Source organism: Amblyomma maculatum, chromosome 11 (genome assembly GCF_055883805.1).
Source record: "Amblyomma maculatum isolate TAMU_Amacu chromosome 11, ASM5588380v1, whole genome shotgun sequence".
NCBI classification, from domain to species: domain Eukaryota; kingdom Metazoa; phylum Arthropoda; class Arachnida; order Ixodida; family Ixodidae; genus Amblyomma; species Amblyomma maculatum.
In genome coordinates, this window is record NC_139354.1 from 146,392,452 (window position 1) to 146,412,445 (window position 19,994).

A 19,994-nucleotide genomic window follows, 5' to 3' on the forward strand; every position below is an offset into this window, starting at 1 on the left:
CACGATGGTGCAGAATGAGTCGTCGCCTACTCGAACCGTACACTTCTCGTTAGGAAAGGAACTATTCGACGACAGAAAACGTGTCTTGCCGTCATATGGGCTCTGAGTCAGTTCCGACCGTACATCTACGGGTGACCCTTTCGTGTTGTCAGTGATCATCACGCGCTATGCTGGCTAGCCAGCATTAAAGATCTTTCTGGGCGATTGGCCAAGTGGAGCCTCCGGTTACAGGAGTACGACATGACAGTCGTCTATAAGTCGGGCCGGCAGCCCCAAGACGCAAACTGTTTATCACGAGCGCCCATGGATTCGGCTACGCAAGACATCACCGAAGATTGCCCTATCCTTTGTGCCGTTAGCATCTCACGTATGGCGCAGCTTCAACGGACCGACTCTGAGTTGTCACCACTGATTCAGTACCTGGAGGGTGTTAATGCTAGTGTACCTCATTTGTTTCGTCGTGGGCTGCGGTCTTTCGCTCTGCGGTGTGGAGTGCTCTACAAGCGCAACTTTGACAGCACCAAGGAGACGTTCCTGCTTTTTGAGCCATCCCAGTTGCGGCCCGAAATCTTGAGCGCTTGTCATGATGAACCATCCACCAGCCACTTGGGGGTCAGTCGCACACTGGCAAAGGTTTGGCTGAAGTACTACTGGCCCAATTTACTACCATCTGTGCGTATATACGTAACAACATGCCGTGATTACCAATGGCGCAAATCTCTTCCTCTGTGATCAACTGGCTTTCTGCAGCCTATAGCACTCCCAAACACCCCTTTTCAGCCAATTGGCATAGACCTACTCGTCTCTTTTCCGATGTCGTCCACTGGAAAACAGTGGATTGTGGTCGAGACGGATTGCTTGACACGGTGCGCTGAAAATGCGTCACTTGCAAGCGGTACTGCTGCTGAAGTCGCCGAATTCTTTGTCCACAACATCGTCCTGCGTCAAAGCGCTCCTGCGGCTCTAGTTACCGACCGTGGAGCTGCATTTACGGCTCGCTTCATTCAGGCTGTACTGAAGCTCACGCACACCAGCCGTAGACGAACAACAGCCTACCAACCACAGACAAATGGCTTGGTGGAACGCCTTAACAGGACCTTGACTGGCATGCTTTCCTTGTATGCTGATGTCGAGCAGAAAACATGGGACCAAATTCTTCCATACGCGACATTCGCGTATAATACCCCGCAACGAGAAACAACGCGGTTCACTCCGTTTGATTTAGGCTTCGGTCACCAGGTAACCACCCCCCTAGACGCTATGCTACCTGTGAACCTCCCTGACAGAGTAGATTGAGATCCTAAGTGGGATCTCTCCCGCACCACTAATGTGTCGCGGGTGGACCTCCCTGACAGAGTGTAGTTGAGTCTAATTGAAGTAGACTCCCCGCACCACTAATGTATCGTGAGACTGAACTTGACGTCGATATCGCCCCTTATGTTCAGCGCATGGAAGAAGCGCGGCAACTGGCCAGACAGCGTATTCACCGCCAGCAGCAGATAGATGCTGACCGCTACAACCTTGAACGTCGGTATGTTAGCTGCAACCTGGGAGACTATGTGTGAATCTGGACGCCCGTTTGTCGCCGCGGGCTGTCTGAAAAGTTACTGCGCCGCTACTTCGGCCCTTACCTTGTTGTCCGCCGCCTCAGCGACGTAACGTATAAAGCTGCACCAGCCTCGCCGGCTCATTCCTCACAAACAGCGAGCGCAGTGACGTTGTGCATGTGGTGCAAATGAAGCCACACTACGAGCGAACCCCCGACTGACTTTCAGGCTGCATGTAGTCTATTCCGTGATGCTAGACTAGTGGTGTAACTCTTGAACGCCTTTTCTCCCCGCTCTTCTGTCTGACGGTAACACCGAATCGGGGCGATGCTCCGGAGGAGGGGGCAGTGACACGTGCATTAAAGCTAGAAGAAGAGGGAGCGCAATGGGAACAAGTAGACGACGTTGAAGTGTGGGCCCCGTTGCTGTTACCCTCGTTCGCTGGTTCAGCTGTCCAGGTGCTCTCGCTGAGCGGCCACAGTAGTTGCTTCTGTGTAACAACTGTTACAATATTTTAAAGCTAGCGCCATTAGTAATAAATCCAACAGCATCGCCGATACGTTCACGTATTGTGCATAAACTGCAAAGTCATCTTCACGCTAGGCCCATTCGAAATATTCAGGGGGCGAAAAAATGTTCCAAAAACTGAAGCACCATTACTTTCTGCTGCCAAATATTTATGGCGGCATTAATAGATGAATGTAGGAAAAAATGGTTGGATGGACATATTAATGGACGGATGGCAGGATGTCTGGATGGATACAAAAAACAGTCGGACAAACGGATCCATGCATGGCTGTTTTGATGACAGAATGGTAAGATGGTCAGTAGGATGGGGCAAATATGGATGGGAATATGTATTTTAGATTTACGGGAAAATAGATGTACGCATTAGCGAGCACGCAGATGAATGGTTGGCTGAATGTGTGGTTGAATAGGTTGAAAGATAGACAAGTGGAGAAGTGGGTAGCATTGCTGTAACGAATAAAAAGCCGCAGTGAACTTGCAATATTTTCTTCATGGACAAATGTTAACAAAGGTGAATATTAGGAATAGTTTTTACATCAGATCTAGAATGGAAAAAAAACAGGTAACATAAATTACTAATTAAGACCTGGCAGCTTTGTACTCACTCAAGCGCTCGCTTAGATCTACATCAGTTAACACCAAACGCCTGGCACACACCTCACTTGTTCGCACTATACTCGAATATGGAATAGTATGTCGGTTCCCCTTCCGTAGACAGTACATTGAAAAATTGGAAAGCTTACAAAGAAAAGCAGCGAGATTTATTTTCAACAAATATCACCGAATTTACTTCCCTACAGTATTATTAAAACAACCTGATCTTCCGACTATTCAAAATTGCACCAGAATATGCCGTCTTAAGTTTCTTTTTCTTCTCCTTAACGTCCGCATGAAAACCGACACCAGTGAGTACTTAGTACCGTCAGTTATATGCCGTACAAGGACAAAATACGGTAAACACTAAACTGAATATAGATTTACAACGATATATTCAGGCACTCGTTTTTCCCACAAGCCAACCGTGAGTGGAACAGTTCGGCTCGTTTCGTCGCTACTCTATCAAACAAAGCCATGTAGTGCTCTGTACCATTTTGTTGTAAAGGTAGCCTGATTCACATCTGATTCACTTATCTGTTTCTTGTCTTTTTTTTCTCGATTCTTGTTACTTTCGATAGATGTCAGTGGCTTCCGTCACTACTTATTTTTTTTTTTTCATTTTGCTGCATGTTAAACCATACCACCCATTCCTCCTTGTTTAGCGCTTGAATAATGAATAGAGAGTGGATATATGTATCGCTTTGGTTGATTTTGTGAACATAAGTCCACGCCTGTTTGAATGCTATTTGTTTCAATTTATTTTGTGCACCTTTCCTGCAATGGCCTTAAATGCGAGTCTAGAAGTATGTTTAAATAATTAAAATAAATGAATCAATAAATAAAGTCAGTTGAATCTGTTTTATCATAACTGGAAGCTTAGCACCCATGCATGCATAATGCTTTTAAATATGTATGCTTTGATTAATTGAAACATGGAGTATAGAATCACCCTTTCACACGGAGGGGTAGCAGTCACCCCAATGTAGCAGTTTTTTACAGCCTCAGCTCTTACTTCTCACGTTTGGCGATTTCGCCTCTGTTTGTCCGAGTCTCTCACGTGACCATCAAGGGCTTGAGTTACGATTTCTCTGTCCGAAATAGTGCTCACCATGGTGGATTGCTACCGTAGCCACACAAGATGGCGAACCTAGATCACGTGATACCATCAAAGATGGAGATAACCTTAAGTCCACCTTAGGTCGTATGATGCCACCCAAAGTGACGGCAATCCTAAGGCCCATCTTAAGTTAGTTGACGCCGCCGAGACGGCGCCAACCCTAAGCCCAACCTAGGCCCATCCCCCCCAAAAGAGGCATGCATGGATCAAAACAACGCAAATATATACACTTAGTTTCGGCTCCGCATTATAGTGCTCGAAAAACGCCACATCCGGTACTGTTGTAAACGTCATTCAGCACAAATGTAGCCCTTTGAAAGTGATGGTGGAGAGACCGGGGTGGTGTTTGGTGATTAGGACTTACGACTACTCCCACTACAACGTAGTAATCGCACCTGCTACTTTTAGGAGTTCAAAATGGTCACAATTCGCTTTAGAGAGGGGTATGTATATTGGCAGCCACTCGTCCAATATACATGCGGGTGGTACGAAACAATATGTCTCGATGAGATCTATGCCAAATAAGCTTACGATGGATCATGCCTCGAATATTTAGGGAGTGATGAACTCCATGTTCTCCGATGCCTCATAAATGCCTCAATGCCGATTGTTGAAAGTGATGATTGCGGTGCCTGAAGAAAAGGGTAGAATTAGTTGTTTGAGGCCAATTCAAAAAGGTGAATAAAGAAATGTCTAGTGTACACACATCCATTGATGAAATTATGCTGTAATCACTAAAACACTTCAACGTCTATCAGACGGCGGCGGCAATTATTTGCTTGCCAGAACTATTGAAATCTTACTTTGTTCTCCTCCAACAGCCGCCAGTACGGGGCCTATTCACTTTGATCGTAGTGCACAGAACGATGTTATACCCTTGTTCTTTGATGCTTGTTGTTACGAGGTGCTGCTTTGTCACTTTCTTACCCTCAAAAGATGAGCTGAGAGGTGTGTAGAATGGTTCCAGGAACTTGCGTCTCTTTCCACAATTTTGCTGGCTGACGTTCTAATCACCTTTTTCATCTTTATCTGGTAGCTTCTTCGCAGAGCTTTCATTGAGCGCTGACGAGAGCAACGGTCCTTCAAAGAGCACAGTCCGGCATGCACTCTTGTTGATATCGCCGCAGCCGAATTGCTTAGTTCTTTAGCGGTCGCAAGTCAGCCCAAGGCAGAGCTTATTTCACTGAAATTCTACTCTCATAGATTGTTCCTACGGCATTGTGATACCGTGTGAGATCAGGTGGAGGTGCTGCACACGCGCCTTAAAAGGGAGTGTCGAGTCACCGCCTTTTACCCCGAATAAACGTCCGACGCACCTAACTCACAACTGAGAAATGTCCCAATGTCTCCCCTTCAAACCCTTCCGACCCTTCTCGCTTTCTCTCCGGGTAATTCCCGCGAGGTCCGCCGCGGACAAGTATGGCGATTTTGATCAAGCTTACGCGTTTAAGGAGCTATGGGAAAGGAAAAAAAAGATACCCCAAATTCTTCCAACCCGGTGCAAATGGCTGGCGAAGGCCAAAGAGCGGGTGACTCTTAAACATGTTCATCCTCAATTTGATGGGCGGCGCTCGCCCTTTGGGGAGGGGTCTGACACCTACCGCTTGGTATGAGCCTGCTAGAAGAACCTATCCCTACCTTCTATCCCCCTACCTCACCCGAGAGATCTGGGAGATGACCCTGTCAGTTTGCTGCTCACTTGAGGCAGCGCGCCGGTGGTGCAGCGAACTCCATGGATTGCCTGTATAGGCATCCCATCTAGCGACTGTCAATATACTACCTTTTTGTATATGTATATAATATTAAAGTTTTCACCACCACCACCACCCAAGTCAAACGGGCAATGCCCTGAAATTACGTTTCCTGCACTGTAACCAACTGAGAGGTATTTTTGTGTATTTGAGAGTAGAGAATTTGCCAACATTTGGCGATATTTCTTGTGAGGGCGCACTTGTAATGTATTAGAAGATCTAGAAAAAGAACACAGTTTGCGTATTCTCAAAATCCTTACAGAAATAAATGTCGAATACTAGAGCAGATATAAAAGCAGCGGATTTATACAATTTCCATACTTATTTCAGCACTGTATATTATTACTAAAATTATTAAATTATCTGAGATTTATTAAAATATCTGTGTTTTAGCTTTGATTAAACCTGGATGGAAACGGAAGCTTTTTTTTGACTGATGCATTACTCGCCTATCATGCCCTATTAGTGCAGTGCGCTATATTATCTGGGACACTGAAGCTGAGCCTTAAGGGCATAACGAGAGAGCGCAAGCTACCAGACAACATATAAAGTCCCGCTTTAACGAAGACGTATGGACATGCCTGCGTGTCCTAGGGGTAGCATGAATGCGAAGGGTTCTGGCAGAGTGGCTTGTTGGGCTAGTGGGTTGGACATTATGTTAAAACAACGGTAGAAACACGGACAGAAATGTATGTTTGTCTTTGAACCTCTGCGTGTTTCTAGCGCTTTTTTAACATAAGGTTCTTGCAGGCTGATTCTGATATCACCCTCCCTTAAGGAAGGAGCAACCCGAAATGGCAGCTCCTGTCGGTCACATAGGGTTAACGGCAATTCAAATGTGATGACAGGCTGATTCTATGTCATCCTCCCGCTTCAATGGAGAGGCTCGAGTTGGCGCTCTTTCAGGCACCCACCGCGACTGGTGTCCCTAGTGAATATTCCGCTACAAAATGTTACAAATAGGCGTGAAAGGACAAGTATTGACCATGCTACACTAGTGCGCTTAAGTAAAAAAGACAAATGTTATGAAGCAAAGGCCTGCCGCTCCCATTTTAAAGCGAGAATTTCAAATATTACGCATGATTTTATAATTCTACAGTCACTGTGTAATCACCGCTCACGTCATTTCGAATTCATTCTTCCTCAAGAATGTGCAGGTTGGCTCGCGCCCGTAAAGAAGAAAGAATGGAGAGAATCCAGTAGTAGTCTGTATCGCAGTGTTGTACGCGTAGGTTACGAAGGGAAGAACGTGGTCCCAGTTGGAATGAGCGTCGTTGACGTACATGGCCAGCATGTCACTCAGAGTACGGTTGAAGCGTTCTGTCAGACCATTCGTCTGAGGGTGGTAAGAAGTAGCGGTCCGATGAATGATGCGGCATTCTTTCAGTAGGGCCTCGAGAGCGTCGGACAAGAAAACGCGTCCGCGGTCACTGAGCAGTTCCTTCGGAGTCGCGTGGCAAAGAATCAAATTGTTGAGAAGGAACAAAGCAATGTTTCTTGCGGAGGCAGAGGGTAACGGTGATGTTTCAGTGTAGCAAGTAAGATGGTCTACTGCCACGATAATCCACCGGTTTCCAGCAGGAGTAGTAGGAGGAGGGCCATAGAGATCTATGCCAACGCGGTCAAACGGACGAGCAGGGCAGGCTAACGGCTGCAACGAAACAGGGGACTTCTGAGGAGTTTTTCGGCGTTGACAAGACTTGCAAGCGCGCACGAAATGTCGTACAAAGCGGTACATTCCACGCCAGTAAAATGGCAGACGTAGGCGCGTGTAGGTTTTCAATACGCCACCGTGAGCACATTGTGGGTCACCATGGTACGCAGCACAAATGTCGGCACGGAGATGACGCGAGATGACTAGAAGGCACTTCCGTCCATCAAGCAAATAATTGCAGCGATAGAGAAGACCGTCACGAATGGAGAAGTGGTGGGCTTGGCGGAGGAGCGCTTTGGATGAATGACTGGGAGTAGGACTTGAGAGAAAATCCAAAAGTGCATTGATCCAGGGGTCATTCCGCTGCTTGGTAGCCATGTCGATAGTGGCAAGAGTCGACAAATTGTAGGCACAGACATGGTCAGACGAAGTATCTCCAGGCAATGGCGAGCGGGACAGAGCATCCGCGATTGTATGCTTCAGGCCTGATCGATAAATGACATGATTGTCAAACTCCTGGAGACGGAGAGCCCAGCGAGCAAGGCGACCGGATGGGTCTTTCAGAGAGGCAAGCCAGCACAAAGGGTGGTGATCGGTCACAACGTAAAACGGTCGGCCATACACATAGGGACGAAATTTTCCGATGGCCCAAATAATGGCCAAGCATTCCCTTTCTGTGACTGAATAATTAGATTCTGCTTTCGTCAATGTTCGGCTGGCGTACGCCACAACATACTCGCTGTAACCAGGCTTACGTTGGGTAAGGACGGCACCAAGCCCAATACCGCTGGCATCAGTGTGGATCTCCGCAGGCGCAGTGGGATCAAAGTGGCGTAGAATGGGAGGGGAAACAAAAAGGCGGCGTAAAGTGTCGAAGGCTGGAGCTATTTTGACATGATACGTCATCTGTCGAGCAGTGAGACAAGCTGCATCCCAGCCCTTGGCGCGCTTGCCTCGCTGCCCGACAGATGTCACACAATGTCAAAATAGCTTTTCGACTCTCTTCTGCGAAAATTGTGCACGCCGCCGAGAGCAGTTTTTTCTCGATTTCGGAAAATCTAGGCAAGTCTATATTTATATATATATATATATATATATATATATATATATATATATATATATATTGTTAAGGTTTTTTTACAAATTGGTTCTACCCCTTAGCCTGATGTGCTAACCAAGATATAGTGAGCTTCCTCTTCTTCCACTTCCATTCCGGAGAGCCTCTTTTTGCACTTCCTGTTCTCTTCTGTTCGCATGCCTGACATTTCCCTCTTCGCAGACGAAGCCCCTGGGCTGTCAGTGAGAGTCCCGAGCGAGAGTGGCAGCGCTTCATTCTTACGACGTGAACTACCTGTGTTTTCCGAAAGGGGCGACCTTGGGAACATTGGCGAGACACGACGTAGTTCAAATAATTAATGCGTTTGAGCACAATAAATGGGCCTGTGCAGTGCGACAACAGCTTCTGGGACAAACAACGCTTGCGGAGAGGTGCCCAGAGCCACACTAAGTCGCCGGGAAGGTAGGAGACATCCTGATGCCGACGATCGTAGCGCTGCTTTGAGCGGTCCTGCGAGGCCAGAGTGCGTAATCGGGCTACCCGACGAGCCTCTTCAGCGCGGCTGAGGGTGCTCGAAACAGACGGCTCGGTGTCGAGAGAGAACGGCAAAATGGTGTGAAGAGAACGTCGAAGCGTACGGGCGTAGAGGAGGAAAAATGGACTATAGGAAGTTGTCTCATGCTTCGAGGTGTTATACGCGTAAGTAATGAAAGGAAGCACGTCATCCCAGTTCTTGTGCCGCGAGTCAACACACATCGCAAGCATGTTCATCAGCGTCCGGTTTGTACGTTCGACGAGGTCATTTGTCTGGGGATGGTACGGCGTAGAGTGACGCAACTGACAAGTACAATAGCGCAGTAGCTGCTCCACAACATCTGCCGTAAACTGGCGGCCTCGGTCACTGATAATTACACGAGGAGGCCCATGACGGAGTACGACAGCGTGAAGAAGAAAGAACGAGACGTCAGCGGTGGTGGCGGAAGGGATGGCGGCAGTTTCACCGTAACGCGTGAGATGATCAACGCATACGATGACCCTGTGATTGCCTTTGGACGAGCGGGGAAACGGGCCTATGCGGTCAGCACCCACTTGCTCATATAGTGTTGTCGGTGGTGTCACCGGATATAAGTCGCCCTGTGGAGAAGTCGTGGGGAGCTTGAACCGCTGGCACTGCACGCAGGCGTCCACGTACCGCTGAGTCGTTCGACGCATATTTGGCCAGTAGAAACGTTCCTTAACGGGCGTAAGAGTCCTGGAAATCCCCAAGTGTCCAGCTGTAACGTCATCGTGCATAGAGTGTAGAACAGAGGAGCAGAGGCTAGCCGGAACGACTATTAGAAAGCGTGCACCGCCAGACGAGTACATTTTTGATACAGCAAACCATCGCGAATGCAGAAAGGATTCGCAGATGCGGGATCATGACCTTTTCAAAAAAGTGATACCAAGTCTGATCTTTTCGTTGTTCTGGCTGGAAAGTGGCAAGATTTGGAAATTGCATGGAAACGGCGGCAAGATAGTCGTCAAAGTTGTCATCGCAGAGGGTAGTTGCGAGAGGGAGCCGCGAGAGGCAGTCAGCGTCAGCGTGTTGACGGCCACTTTTGTACGACACTGTAAAGTTGAACTCCTGAAGGCGTAATGCCCAGCGGGCCTACCGACCCCAAGGGTCGCGTAGATTCACCAGCAAGCAAATCGAATGATGATCGGTGATGACTGTAAAGGAACATCCATAAAGGTACGAGCGAAACCGCTGTACGCCAAAAAAGATGGCAAGGCACTCTTGCTCCGTCACGGTATAGTTGCGTTCAGACTTGCTAAGGGTGCGACTTGCGTAAGCGACAACGTGTTGGTGTCCGTCATGCCGTTGTATGAGCACAGCACCCACGCCGATGCCACTTGCGTCAGTCTGGAGTTCAGTGGGAGCTGTTGGGCTGAAATGACGCAGTATTTGCCGCGAGGTAAGAAGAAACTTGAGCTGGCGAAACGCAGAATTGCATTCAGGAGTCCATTTGAAAGGAATATCTTTCTGCAAGAGGCATGTGAGGAGGTAGGCTACGTCAGCAAACTTAGGGATGAAGCGTCAAAAGTAAGAGCAAAGTCCCAGAAACCTCCTGAGTTCTTTCACAAACTTGGGCTCTTTGACGCAGCTGACAGCTTCAATCTTCTGTGGGTCAGGCCTAACACCGTCTTCGTCAACCAAACGCCGAAGCACAACGATCTGGCGTTCACCAAAGCGGCACTTCTTAGACCCGCTTTCTCCATGTAGTTAAGGACCACAGCTAAACGGCTGTTATGCTCGGCGAAGGTCCTCCCGAAAATCACTACGTCATCTAGGTAACCCATTGCAAATTTGCCACTTCAGTCCACGCAAAAGAGTGTTGATAAATCTTTCAAAGGTAGCCGGAGCGTTGTATAGGCCGAAAGGCCTCACATTAAATTCATATAACCTATCGGGAGTCACGAATGCCGTCTTCTCCTTGTCTTTCGGATGCATCGGCATCTGCCAGTATACGGACCGTAAATCAACAGATGAAAAGTAGAAAGCTGAACGGAGGCAGTCAATGGCATCATCAACACGCGGGAGCGGGTAAACATCCTTCTCGGTGACGGTATTGAGGCGGCGATAGTCGACATAAAATCCCCAGGTGCCATCTTTCTTTTTTCACGAGAATCACAGGGGCGGCCCATGGGCTAGATGATTCCTGAATGATTCCTCTTTGCATCATATCACGGACCTGTTCGTCAATTATCTTACGTTCTGAAGGTGAAACACGGTATGGTGTCTATTTAATCGGGTGTGCAGATCCAGTGTCGATCATGTGATGGATGAGGGAATGCGGAATCGGTGGTGGCTGATCTCGAGCAAAGTCGAACACGTCCGCATGTTTCATAAGAACCTGCATCAATATTCGGCGGTCGTTGGTGGGTAGCGATTCATTTATCATAGACTGAAAATGGGAATCAGCATGATCGGGACGTCTAGTTGAACAAGCATCGCCGTCACTGAACGCGGCGATGTGCATAGAAATGCGTTCTTCAAAGTCGGCGAGTTTCAAACCACGCGGCAATACGGCAGGTAATTGGTATGGTGGACAGTCCAAAGCGTGGCACGGCCCTCGTTCACTAGAACAACGCTGCGGGGCCAACTCTGTCTTCATCAGACATGCTCGGATTCACCGCTTTGCAGAGTTTTAGGACCTCTTCTATGTACATTGTTCATGTTTCACCAGGCCCTTAGGCTCACTGGAATAAAGTCTGCTCAGAGCATTTCCGTTTTGCCGTGGTATCCCCGAAACAATTTCGAATCTCCTCTTCAAAACGATCCCAGCTCGTTAAGGATTCTTCATGGTTCTCAAACCATGCCAGGGCTGTGGAGTCCAAGAAAAAAACATTTGCCACCATTACAGTGGCATCCCAGCGATTGTACTTGCTCACCCGCTGGTAATTGGTGAGCCAGTCATCCACGTCTTCGCCAGCCTTGCCAGAAAAGGTCCGCGGCTCACGGTAATGCTGCCATGCGGGTGCCGCTGGACCTGGCTGCCGTGCATCGCCGTCTTGGATCATTGTGGGTGTCAAGGGGGGGAGCCCAGCGAGTCGTCGGCTCGAACGAGGTAGAGAGGAATCCGTGGTGATCTTTGCAGCACCTCCACCACACTGTTAAGGTTTATTTACAAAGTGGTTCTGCCCCTTAGCCTGATGTGCTAAGCAAGATATAGTGAGCTTCCTCTTCTTCCACTTCTATTCCGGAGAGCCTCTTTTTGCACTTCCTTGTTCTCTTCTGTTCGCATGCGTGACAATATATATATATATATATATATATATATATATATATATATATATATATATATATATATATATATATATATATATATATATATACATATATATAGAGAGAGAGAGAGAGAGAGAGATCCAGTAGGTTTCAATGCGCCAGTTCACTGAGTGAAGCAGAGCGTTACGACAGACGCGGCTGTTCGTTTTCACAGATTATTTTATCGACAGCTTCGTGAATGGTATTCCCTTCGTCAGGACAACTTTACAATGTGATCATCGGCTTTGAGAAAACACGAGCCGGTGAGGTTCCGCCCCCGCAGCTCACTCGAGAGGGGAGACCGCATAGTATGCCACATTCATGAGGCCCTGAGGCGCTTCACAATAGTAAACATTAAAGCAGACCTTGCAATGCCGCAAGAACGAGACGGAGGCTGGGTAACAGAAAATAAAGGTAAAAAGCAGAAGCGGGAGGATGGGGAACAAACAATGAAGGGGGGGGGGAGGGAACGAAAACTTTTGAGCGCCGCTCTCGATGCGGCCAAAGGCAGCCACCACCACGACGCCAGGCGTCAGCGGGCGGCCCGTATCAGGTGTCCGGACGCGCGCTCTCTGGGACGTGCAGTAGCGACTACCGTGTGCCACTGGTTAGACACCGCAACGGCCGCTGGCAACACCGCCATCTGTGAACTTTCGCTACTTTCCTTTTTATTTTACCTAAACTTGCCTCCAGACCGTGCAGCACCCTTCCTCCCATAAACATCAAAGTGGCGTTTCATACTGTCGCGGCACCGCTTCTTCTACAGAAACCGGCGACCACCGAAAAAAATAGAGTAAAATTGTGCTAGCAGTGCCGCACAAGCAAGCAAGATGCGGAGGGAAGAAGATAGATAAATACGGAGACATGTGACTACAGAAAACATGGCGCTAAACGAATTAAAAGATACACTATTTGAAAAGGCTTGGCTTAAGAACAATGCTTTGAGACAGCAATGGTGCCATTATTTTCATCTTTGGTACATGTAAATAAAGGTGAAATGAACTAGACATAAGTTGAAAAGCTTATGCGTACGAAAAAAAGTGCATATAAACAACAGGAAGAAAAAAATTCGCGGAGCTGTAGCATGATCTCTGTGTGTTGTTAGATGATTGAAGGATAAGTATTGTTTTGCTTGCATAATGTGGATGTTGATCTGGTGATGCCCGGAAGAAGTTACAAAAAAATAATAATATTTATTATTCAATCCATCAATCAATCTTTATTTAATACTGCAGCACAAATTAAAAAAAAATGAAAATGCAGACACAAGTTTTGCACGCACAGATAGAACTTAAAAGAAAAAATAAATAACACATGAAATGAAACTGAGACAAAAATTGCCACGAAAATAAAAAAAATTATTGATTAGCATGCCTTATATAAACAGCGAAAGAATTTTTGAGCACTACGCGGAAGAAAAAACAACGATAGATAGAGAAAAAAAACAACAACAAATAACTAACATTGATTATAGTAATATAGAAATATACATAAAATAAACAACCATTCCAGGCGCAACACGTTCGTGGTACTTAAAAAACAAGCTCGAAATACAGAACAATACAATACATTATCATATCCATACCATCAATTAGGTTATAGAAAAAATGCTCGGAATATAACCAGCCCTTATACATAGCATTCACTGATTACGGAAAAGCAATTTACTCACACTGTGGAATACTGCGCTACTTGATAGACAGAGACAAGTGGAAGACGACACACGAATGAATTGACTCAGCTGAAACATCGGTGGTGATGCAGGCATGGCGAAATCAGGGGTGGACGAGCCGTACGTGAAAGTGCTGGAAGATATATATAGTGGCTGCACAGCAACCATAGTTATGCATAAAGAAAGTAACAAAATTCCCATAAGGAAAGGTTTAGGCAAGGAGACAATATCCCCAGTACTATTCACAGCTTGTTTAGAGGAAGTATTCAGAGACAGAATGGGAGCAGTTAAGGATAACGGTAGATGGAGAATACCTCAGTACTATGCGATTTGCTGATGACATTGCCTTGCTAAGCAACACGGGGGATGAACTGCAAATAATTATTGACAACCTAGACAGGAAAAGTAGAAAGGTAGCGTTGAAAATCAATATGCAGAAGTCTAAGGTAAAGTTCAATAGCCTCGGGAAGGAACAGCAGTTTACATTAGGTAGCGATGTACTCAAATTATTAGGTGATTATGTCTACTTAGGACAGGTAGTAACCGCAGATGCAGATCATGAAAAGGAAATAAGAATAAGAATGGAATGGAGTGCATTTGGCAAGCACTCGCAGATTGTGACTAGCAGCTTACCGGTATCGCTCAAGAGGAGAGTATACAACAGTTGCATCTTACCTGTACTCACCTATGGGGCTTGTCGGGGACAAAAACGGACAAAAACCAGATCAGAAGGACGTGTCAGGAGACGGCTGTTTTGTTCCCCTCATCGCCGGCCAAGCGGCCACTTGTGTGTGTGTGTATGTTTACGCGCCGCAGTGCCTTTTTCGGAAATGGCACGGCTGCTTCTTGCCACTGCCGGCCAGTCGACCAACGGCTCGTCGCCCCTCAAAGCGTCCCGATCCACTGGCGCCGTTGAGGGCACAGCGATGGGCCTAACAAGACTCGGACGCCCGCCTGCCCTGAAATCCGAGCTTACGAGGGGGCTGCGGACAAGCACCGGGGACGCGAGGAGTGAGTGAGGAGGATTCCTCTGTTACCGACACCGCCGAACGAGCGCCGCGACTGCCAGGCTCCAAGGGCCCACGCAAGCGTGGGGCCCCCCTAAAAAAAAGGGAAAGAAGGGAAGGCCTGGAGAGAGGAACACGGCCAACCGTCGTCGAAAGACAGTGGCTTGCAAGACGCCGAACGAAACGGTCGTCAGTTTGAATTTGTGTACAGTTTCTTTCATATGTAGCCATTAAATCAGTTTGTTAAGTTTCACCGGAGTTTTATTCTGTGACTAAATTATCTCAACGCAGACACGACGACCACAACGATTAATACGACTGACAAAAAGTTTGGTGCCGAAACCCGGGACTCGATCTGCCGTGGATTTGTGAGCTCAACGCTTTCTTTCAACGCTCACGTCAACGCATCCACGCCAGGGACGTCTCGGCAACGATTGGTCACAACTACCGATGTCATCGATCCGGTGAGCTTACTTATTGGCTAATTAATTTCGAAGAAAATGGAACGCCTTTTAAAGAAACGGAAAGTTTTGAGCTCGCAAGTTACAAGGGTCATCAACGAATTCAACGAGCGGCAAACGTCACTAACAACTACTGAAGCTACATTGCTACATGCTAGACTCAGCAAGCTGGAGCAACAACTTGATACTGTCAACACGGAAATTGAACCATTGGTACCGGAAGATGACGCAGAAAACGACTACGAGCAAGTATTTGAATATCAAGACCGGATCATAACCTGCCTCGCTGGACTAAAGCTTCAAGTTGATAGTGGTCCGTTATCAACGCAGGCTGCCGTGGAATCGGCGGGTAGTGGCATCATCAGTCAAACGACCACGCCAGCCCCCCAAGCGGCCACATCTGGGAAGACAAGAGTGAAGCTGCCGAAGATCGACCTACTGAAATTCACAGGACGGCGCTCTGACTGGCAACCCTTTTGGGAAGTGTTCGAGCAGGTAGTCGATAAAAACGAAGATTTGTCTGACATCGACAGATTTCACTACCTGCGAGCATCAGTCACGGGCGACGCGGCAGCGGCACTCGCGGGTCTTCCACTGACCGCAAGGTGCTACAACGATGCCATCCAGCTACTCAAGAAACGGTTTGGCAACGAGGAGCTTCTTGTTCAGGAACATCTCAAGAGGCTGATCGACTTGAAGCCCGTGCGCTCATCAGACGATATCCGTGGTCTTCGCCGTCTCTACGATACCTTGACGGCACACATCAAAGGCCTCGAGACGCTCGGACAAAAGCTGGAGTCCTACAGCTCGATGCTAATTCCGATCGTGCAAAGAGCGATGCCACGTGACATCCTGTTGGACTTTAGCCGAAAGTGCGTCGTCGACACCGACAGCCTCGCCTTCGAACAGAGCTCCCTCACCGATGCGTCGTCACACGCAACTAACGAAAGCGGCCAAGGTACGGTTTCTTCCCTTTTAAAGCTACTCTCCTTTCTGAGAGTAGAAGTCGAAAGTCGGGAGAATTTAAATGCATTACAATGCATAGACCTCAAGCAGCAACCTAGAGAAGAACTTAAAGGCAATTTGAGGCTGCAGGGGAAAACGCATGACAAGCACGTCCGATCGGCTGCGATGCTGCATCAAAATGTCACCTCATTGACCTGCTTTTTCTGCGGTTCAAACGAGCACAAAACGCAGAGCTGTGACGCCGCAAAAACTTTGGAAGAGAAGAAACAACTTCTGCGGTCGTCCGGCCGATGTTTCAAGTGCACTAAATCTGGACACCAGTCACGAGCATGCCGCGTAAGCATCCAGTGCAACAAATGTCGCAAGAAGCATGCTAGCACAATGTGCGACCCTTCGTACACCGGAAACAGGCCACCTGAGCCGAACCGCACCGTAACGAACGCGCAAGTAAGCCTCGAAACTACTACGACGGGAAACGGCTCTACTTCCAAAAAAACCGTTTTGCTGCAGACCGCAACTGCATTATGTAGTGGAGAGGCTGGTAAGGCTCAGGTACGAGTTCTGTTCGACGGGGGAAGTCAGCGCTCCTACATCACAGCTGACACCTCGCGGAAACTGGGATGTACGCTTCTCGGGCATGAGAGGTTGACCGTCGGGGTGTTCGGAGGCCACCAAGCCGAACGCGAGTTCCGAAGAGTAAAGGTTACACTAAAGACTAACCGCGGAGACGATCGGGAACTCGAAGTACTGGAAACAGATACCATCTGCGATCAACCTATTCCCTCACCACCAGAGAGAATAATGAAACGACTAAAGTCCCTTGGTTACGAACCGGCCGAATTCTCAAACAACAACGGGACAGAATGTGTTGATCTGCTTATCGGATCTGACCACATATGGGACCTTACCACAGGTAGATCGGTCAAATTAGAAAACCGACTGAGAGCAGTGGAAACATCAGCGGGCTGGACTGTTCAAGGGCCCATTGAGGACGATGCCGAGCAGACCCACTGCTTCCAAACCGTGACACTACGAACATCTGTAATCGAGAGGCAGACGACAGATATTCTGACTAAATTCTGGGATTTGGAATCGATTAGAGTAAAGGAGGTCGAGGAGAACGACGAAATCTGTCAAGCTTTAGAGTTCTTTGAGGACAACGTCAAGCGAGTCGGTAACCGCTATGAGGTTGCATTGCCTTGGAAATCCGAGATTTCGCTCGAGGATAACCGAGAAATTGCTCTGAAGCGCCTCAATCAATTGGCGAACCGACTCAAAAGAGCTCCTGACCTTCTCGAAGAATACGACGCGGTGATCAGGCAGTACGACATTCTAGACATGGCAGAACGGGTAGAAGAAAAGGCCGACCGCAACCACTGCGTTTACCACATGCCTCATCAAGCAGTGCTCCGTGATTCCAGAAAATTGAGAGTTGTATTTGACTCTTCTTCCCACGCTAAAAGTACAAGGAGCCTTAATGACAACCTTGAAACAGGACCCAACTTAACGGCAGACCTCGTCGGGCTTTTGCTCAATTTTTGCAAGTATCGAGTTGCGCTTGTCGCGGACATTGAGCAGGCCTTTCTGCAAATTGGAGTGCGAGAGCAAGACAGAGACGCTCTGCAATTTTTTTGGTTCCGAGAGACTCCTCAGGCCGGTACTTCGTTGCCTCCCACTGAAACGTGGCGCATGAAGCGAGTACCGTTTGGAACCACCGCAAGCCCGTTTCTGCTCTCCGCTACCCTTCAGCACCACTTGAAAGCTTGCGAGGAAGAGTTTCCCCACACTGCCAGCCAGCTACAGCAAAGCCTTTATGTAGACGACCTGCTAACCGGTGCAGATGACGAAGAGGCGGCTCTGAAGCTCTACAACGAAGCCAACGCGATCTTCCACTCCGCCTCGATGAAGTTGCACAAGTGGTCGTCGAATAACGAGAGGCTACGCCGGCTATTTGGGCAAGACGGCAGCGAAAATAAGTCTCTAGGATTCCTCTCAGGGGTGCTGAAAGTGCTGGGACTGACCTGGGACCCCATTACCGACCGCCTGACATTTGCGCCATGTGTCGCAAGCTCCAAAACAATGGAGACAGACACCAAACGTTCCATGCTGCAAACTACCGCACGGATCTATGGCCCACTGGGATGGCTGTCACCCTTTAGCGTACGGGCTAAGATCCTGTTTCAGCAGCTGTGGCGCCAGAACGTCGAATGGGATGATGCCCTACCAAACGACATAGCTGAAGGCTGGAAAACCTGGTATTGTGAATTGAAACATCTTCCCGAGATACAGGTACCAAGGTACTACGGAGCGGACTTCAGTGGGCCGGCTACAAAAACGCACCTGCACATCTTCGCAGACGCCAGTCCCGCGGCCTATGGGGCAGTCGCCTACCTCACCATTGCTTCGGAAGACGGCCTAACTTCAACGATTGTAATGAGCAAATCGAGGGTGGCTCCACTTAAAGAACTCACGCTAGCAAGGCTGGAGTTGATGGCATGTTTGCTTGCAACTCGATTGTGCAGCTACATAGTAAAGACTCTCGGGAAGCACCCTGATTGCGTTACTCTTTGGACCGATTCCGCGATCGCTCTCCATTGGGTTCGAGGTGACACTGAGCGCTGGCAGCAGTTTGTGCGAAATCGCGTCCGTGAGATACAGCAAAGCACCGGATGCTATGAATGGAGGCACTGCCCGGGGAAAGAGAACCCTGCGGACCTCCTGACGCGTGGCGTCACAGTTTCCCGCCTTGCGACTAGTGAGATATGGTGGACTGGACCCAAGTGGCTCTGCGCACATGAAAGCGAGTGGCCAAATGGACTGGTGCAGGCAACCTTCACGGACAAGGAATTAGAGAGCAGGCAGCCAACCAAGGCACTGCCGGCCATGATATCTCAGGTGACCGCGCCTGCATTAATGAACGTTAGCAGCTACAGCTCTTTCACGAGACTGATCAGAGTCACGGCTTGGGTGCTTCGTTTCATCTTTAAGGCAAGACGACGAAGCGATGAAGCCGGACCCCTCACCCCCGAAGAGCTAGATCAGGCCGAACTATTTTGGATACGGAATGAGCAGAGAGAAGGCTTTTCAAAGGAACTGCACAGCATTCGAAATCAGAAAGCGGTGCCCAACGACTCTCCGCTCAGAAATGCTTCTCTTGTGGTGGACGAAAACGGAGTTCTGAGGATTGACGGACGGCTACAACGGAGCCACTTGAGCTATGACTCCAAACATCCTGTCGTCATACCAAAGGGAAGCCACCTAGCGAAGCTGCTTGCCCACTACTGCCACCTCAAAGTGTTGCACGGAGGGATACGCCACACGCTTACGCAGCTCAGAGAAAGATATCACGTGATCGGAGCAAGGCAGCTGGTGAAAAGAATTGTAAAAGAATGCATAACGTGCCAGCGGTTCAACGTACAGCCGACAAACGAAGTAACAGCACCGCTGCCAACAGACCGCATAACAGAAGCCCAACCCTTTCAGGTGACGGGCGTCGACTTTGCCGGACCACTTGTCGTCAAAGGGCTCTCGCCTATGAAGTGCTATGTAGCGCTGTTCACCTGCGCGGTGACTCGAGCCATCCATCCGGAGCTGGTTGCCGACATGTCGGCAGGCTCGTTTCTGCTCGCGTTTCGCCGATTCGCTGCCAGACGAGGACTTCCGAGCACCATCTACAGTGATAATGCCCTCACGTTCAAGAAGGTCAACAGGGATTTGGGCTGCCTCTGGGATGTGATGCGAGGTGACCCGGTACAAGATCACCTTATGAACTCGCGAGTTCAATGGAAATTTATTGTGGAACGCGGACCATGGTGGGGCGGCTTCTACG

General features: G+C 48.5%; 1 protein-coding gene across 1 annotated transcript in view; it reads left to right on the forward strand.

Moving 5' to 3' along the window:
* The first annotated feature begins 369 nt into the window (after positions 1-369).
* LOC146175130 (uncharacterized) overlaps positions 370-19,994 on the forward strand; it is a 144,979-nt gene continuing 125,354 nt past the window's right edge. Inside the window, exons 1-3 of the mRNA XM_084585528.1 lie at positions 370-612; positions 15,530-16,157; positions 17,079-19,907. Of these exons, the coding sequence (XP_084441654.1) occupies positions 370-612; positions 15,530-16,157; positions 17,079-19,907 (3,700 nt within the window). The remainder of the gene's footprint in view (positions 613-15,529; positions 16,158-17,078; positions 19,908-19,994) is intronic.